Source organism: Arachis hypogaea, chromosome 9 (genome assembly GCF_003086295.3).
Source record: "Arachis hypogaea cultivar Tifrunner chromosome 9, arahy.Tifrunner.gnm2.J5K5, whole genome shotgun sequence".
Taxonomy (NCBI): Eukaryota; Viridiplantae; Streptophyta; class Magnoliopsida; order Fabales; family Fabaceae; genus Arachis; species Arachis hypogaea.
The window spans coordinates 39115183-39119435 of record NC_092044.1 but is presented as its reverse complement, the minus strand read 5'-3'; the positions used below and the strand labels follow the sequence as shown (position 1 = coordinate 39119435).

Sequence of the window (4253 nt, the reverse complement as noted above, 5' to 3'; positions counted from 1 at the left end):
TCTCTGATCCACGGATTTGCATCGCCTCTCCTGACAATAGAGCATCCGAATTCATGATTAGAACTTTCGTGGTATAGGCTAGAACCAATAGACAGCATTCCTGAGATCCGGAAAGTCTAAACCTTGTCTGTGGTATTCCGAGTAGGATCTGGGAAGGGATGACTGTGACGAGCTTCAAATTCACGACTGTTGGGCACAGTGACAGTGTGCAAAAGGATCAAGGGATCTTATTCCGACACAAGTGAGAACCGATAGATGATTAGCCCTGTGGTAGCTGTGCCTGGTATTTTTCATCCAAGATGAGAAATCCGATAGTTGATTAGCCGTACAGAAACCGTAGCCGGACCATTTTCACTGAGAGGATCATACATCTTGCCATGGAAAGGAGGACGTATGATTGGATGAAGATAATAGGAAAGCAGAGGTTTAGAAGCAACAAAGCATCTCCAAACATTTATCTGAAATTCCCACCAATGAATTACATAAGTATCTTTATGTTATTTTCCGTTTTATTTATCTTTTAATTATCAAAACCTCATAACCATTTGAATCCACCTGACTGAGATTTACAACATGACCATAGCTTGCTTCAAGCCGACAATCTTCGTGGGATCGACCCTTACTCACGTAAGGTATTACCTGGATGACCCAGTGCACTTGCTGTTTAGTTGTGTGGAGTTATGAAAAGTGTGATCACAATTTTGTGCACCAACTGTCGGTCACTAATGGCACAAAGAAGGTACAGAAAGGAGGTATCATTCGAAAAGAAAGTGTCTGCCAGATGCAAAGGGAACGTGAGGATGCTCCGGTCCTCCCAGATAGTAGCTCTAAGGATGTGAGAAAAGATAAGAAGATCCAAGATTCACTTGGGAATGGGCAGACAAAGAAACTAGAAGTGGCTGTGGCGAAAGAAAACTTAATCTGGCTACAGAAAAGCCTTATTGGTGGAACAACAACGGTTATTGACTTTAGGTTGCTACAGAATTTGGTTGATAAAAACTTTCCACAAGTCGTTCAGGTACGAGAATTGGGAGTTTATAAAGCTTTACTGACGTTTGACAGTCTTTTGAATGCTGAAGAGACATACACGTTCAAAATGAATAGCCTACTACAAATATTTCATACGGTATGGAGGTGGGATGAATCAGAGAGAAGTGAATCTCGAAGAGTGTGGCTAGAGTGTTTCGGGGTTCCATTACATGTTTGGACAGTGGATACCTTCAAGAAGATCGGTGGCCAATGGGGAGAGGTGGTTGGGTGTGATACAGGGATAAAATTGCGCGCCTCGTTTAGTGTCGGCCGTGTACTAATTGATACTTATGCTATGGATGTGATCAATGAATGGATTCATATCACATTAGGTACCAGTGGTTTTGATGTCATGGTAAAAGAGGTGGGACAAAAAGTCTACAGTTCACAATATACTCTGGAAAAAAGGGCGAATAAAGGTGTGGTTTGCGGTCTCCAAAACAACGAAACAACTAGAGCTCCTGATGCTGATGCTACAACGTCGTCTACCCCTACAAAGTTGATAGGCTACGGAGATCATTCAGCATTATTAGTTACGAAAAGGCTACGGCAAGAGGTTGAAGATGAGGCTAGATCAATAATTTTAGAGTCAATTTTAAACGAATGGAGTTATGACCACTTAAAGCTCAATCAAAGAAATTTGGTAACGAATCAGCAAATTTATGGTCACATTGATGGCTTGGCAGAATTTGTGGGATTGGGAGAGAGTAATGAAATAGATTCGGAGCTGACAATTCCGTGGAGCTATACATGCGATCATAATGGGCTAATAAGAGATAAACCTATTCGTACATGTGTGATAACTTCTAAACGGGCCACCAATGCCATTAAACATAAAAATAGAATGTTGGGCCAAGGAAGCCCAAATTCACTATCTGATATGATGGTGGGTACCGGTCCTTGCAATTATGGGCTGGACCATGCTGCTGCGGGTCGGGGCAGGCTGCTCCAATGGATGGGCTCCGTGGCTGGTGATTGATCCTCGCCGTTAGGGAGACCTAGCGTACGCGTGCTAGAATTCCAGGAAAGCAACTGAGGAAAGGGAGACAGTGGAAGTTGCCGCGTCTTGGATGCTGCAGGAGATGAAGAATGCAGTCACGCGTGTAGATTGGAAGAGGCCGGTTTGGAGCAGCGCGACGACCCTATCCGCGATGAAGAAGAAGGTTGTGCTGTGTCCGCCGGTGGAACAAGCTTGAGGCGAAGGCTGACCGAGGGTGACGCCACCGTGTTGTTCGCTGGTTGTGCGCCGGGTATGGGCGACGCCGCTGGTGAGAGGAAGGCTATAAGAGGAGCTAATTCGGTAGGGGCAGAGGCTTATAGGGTGGAAAACTTGTCTAACAGGGTGGAGGGGATAGTGATGCTTTTGGAAAAGGTTCAAGGGGTAGAGAGGTTGGACGGACACAGGAATGACGCCTGTCATCCAATAGCTGGTGGTGGTAATGCAGATTTAGCGAAGGCAGGCTTAGGTTTGGATTCGGTCAGTGATAGAAATATGCCGGTTCAGAATGTGGAGGAGGGATATAGTGATAGAGAGAACCATTTAAGGGAACAAGGACACACAAACGATGATGAGGACAGCAGTAATGAGTATGTAACTTTGGATGAGCAATTGCTGGAAAACCGAAAGACATGGGAGCTAGCGAAAGAATCCGGAGCAATTCTGCTTAATGAAGAAGATGACATTATAGCTATCCTCCAAAAACAGAACGAAGAGATTGCTCAAAAAAGAAGATTGGCAAAACAGAAGGCTAAAGCAAGACGGAACAGACCCAAAAATTCCAAAAAGGTGTGTAATAATAATTTAAATTGAGTATTAGTTCATGGAATATTAGGAGGTTAAGGGATGATGGAAAGTTGTGGATGGTGAAAGAACTTAAGAGGAAACATAGGTTGGATATGTTAGGTTTGGTAGAGACTAAAAGACAGTTAGTGACAAAGTTTGATGTTTTAAAAATTTGGGGGAACGGTTGTGCGGGGTGGGAGTATGTGGAGTCTGATGCTGCATCTGGCGGGTTGTTGCTAATGTGGGATGATGGTTTCTTTAAAATGGGAAATTGCTATAAAGGTGAGCGATGGCTATGTGTTGAAGGAATATTGTCAGAGAATTCTATTAACTGTGTTTTTTTCTTGGTTTATGGTGCTCACACTAGAGATGAGAAATGTGTTATGTGGGAGGAGTTGAGTTACATAGCTGGGCTATGTTCAGGCGCCTGTTGTTTTCTGGGGGGGACTTTAATGAGATTGGACAAGTGGAAGAAAGGCGAGGCTTAGATAGCTTACCTTTGTCGGCACAAGACTATAAGAATTGGATACATGACATGGGTTTGGTAGACCTGCCGATTTTTTACTGTAAGTTCACATGGTTCAGAGGACAGTCATTGATGAGCCACTATTTCATGATGAATCTTGTATTTAAATTGAATGATTTATCAACTCTTCACCTACTTATTCATATGAATTTGCATAATTTTACAATTCCTTCCTTGGAATTTGACATATGAGAAAACATGTTTCCTATGCTTTAAAATTACCAAATTTAATTATCCTTTATTACCATTCGATGTCGTGATTTGTGTGTTGAGTACTTTCAGGTTTTATAGGGCAGGAATGACTTAAAGGATGGAAAGGAAACATATAAAAATGGAAGGAAATTGAAGTCCTTGGAAGAAACTGGCAGTGACGCGTCTGCATGGACGACGTGAGCGCGTGGTTCGCTCAAAAGAGAATCGACGCGAGCGCATGGATGAGGCGAACGCGTGACCTGCGAAACACAACTGACGCGGGCGCATGACTGACACGACCGCGTGGAAAAGCAACACTCCAGATGACGCGACCGCGTGACCCACGCAGACACGTGGCATGCGCGATCTGCATAATTTGCAGAAGTCGTCCTCAGCGATTTCTGGGCCCCTTTTGGCCCAGATCCAAGCCCAGAGAATACAGATTGAAGGATTATAAATGGAGGAATTCATCCATTCATGAGCATATGGAGATTAGAGACTGAATACTGGATTCATACATAGTTTTAGGATTTAGATGTAGTTTTTAGAGAGAGAGGTTCTCCCCTCTCTCTTAGGATTAGAATTAGGATTTATCTTATTAGGATTATCTCTTCATCACAGGTTCAATGTCCTTTTTATTTGTCTTTCCAATTTGATTCATGAACTTGTCCATGTTAGAATTGAGATCTTTATTTAAATATAATTTGAGGTATTTCAGACTCA

General features: G+C 43.0%; 1 protein-coding gene across 2 annotated transcripts; it reads left to right on the top strand.

Annotated features, from left to right (window-relative positions):
- Window positions 1-932: 932 nt before the first annotated feature.
- LOC140175315 (uncharacterized) lies at window positions 933-4253 on the top strand. Of its 2 annotated transcripts, none has more exons than XR_011865682.1 (2): window positions 933-3378; window positions 3621-4253. XR_011865682.1 is itself a non-coding variant. In XM_072202934.1 (2 exons), the coding sequence occupies exons 1-2, from the start codon at window positions 2282-2284 to the stop codon at window positions 3627-3629; spliced, it is 543 nt and encodes a 180-aa protein (XP_072059035.1). In that variant the 5' UTR covers window positions 933-2281; the 3' UTR covers window positions 3630-4253. The 2 variants fall into 2 exon arrangements, 1 of the variants encoding a protein (XP_072059035.1); XM_072202934.1 differs by having other exon boundaries at window positions 933-2815.

What these genes read in the sequence shown, in the direction of transcription:
- LOC140175315 (XM_072202934.1), top strand. Translation starts at nt 2,282, where the DNA reads ATGGGCGACGCCGCTGGTGAGAGGAAGGCTATAAGAGGAGCTAATTCG.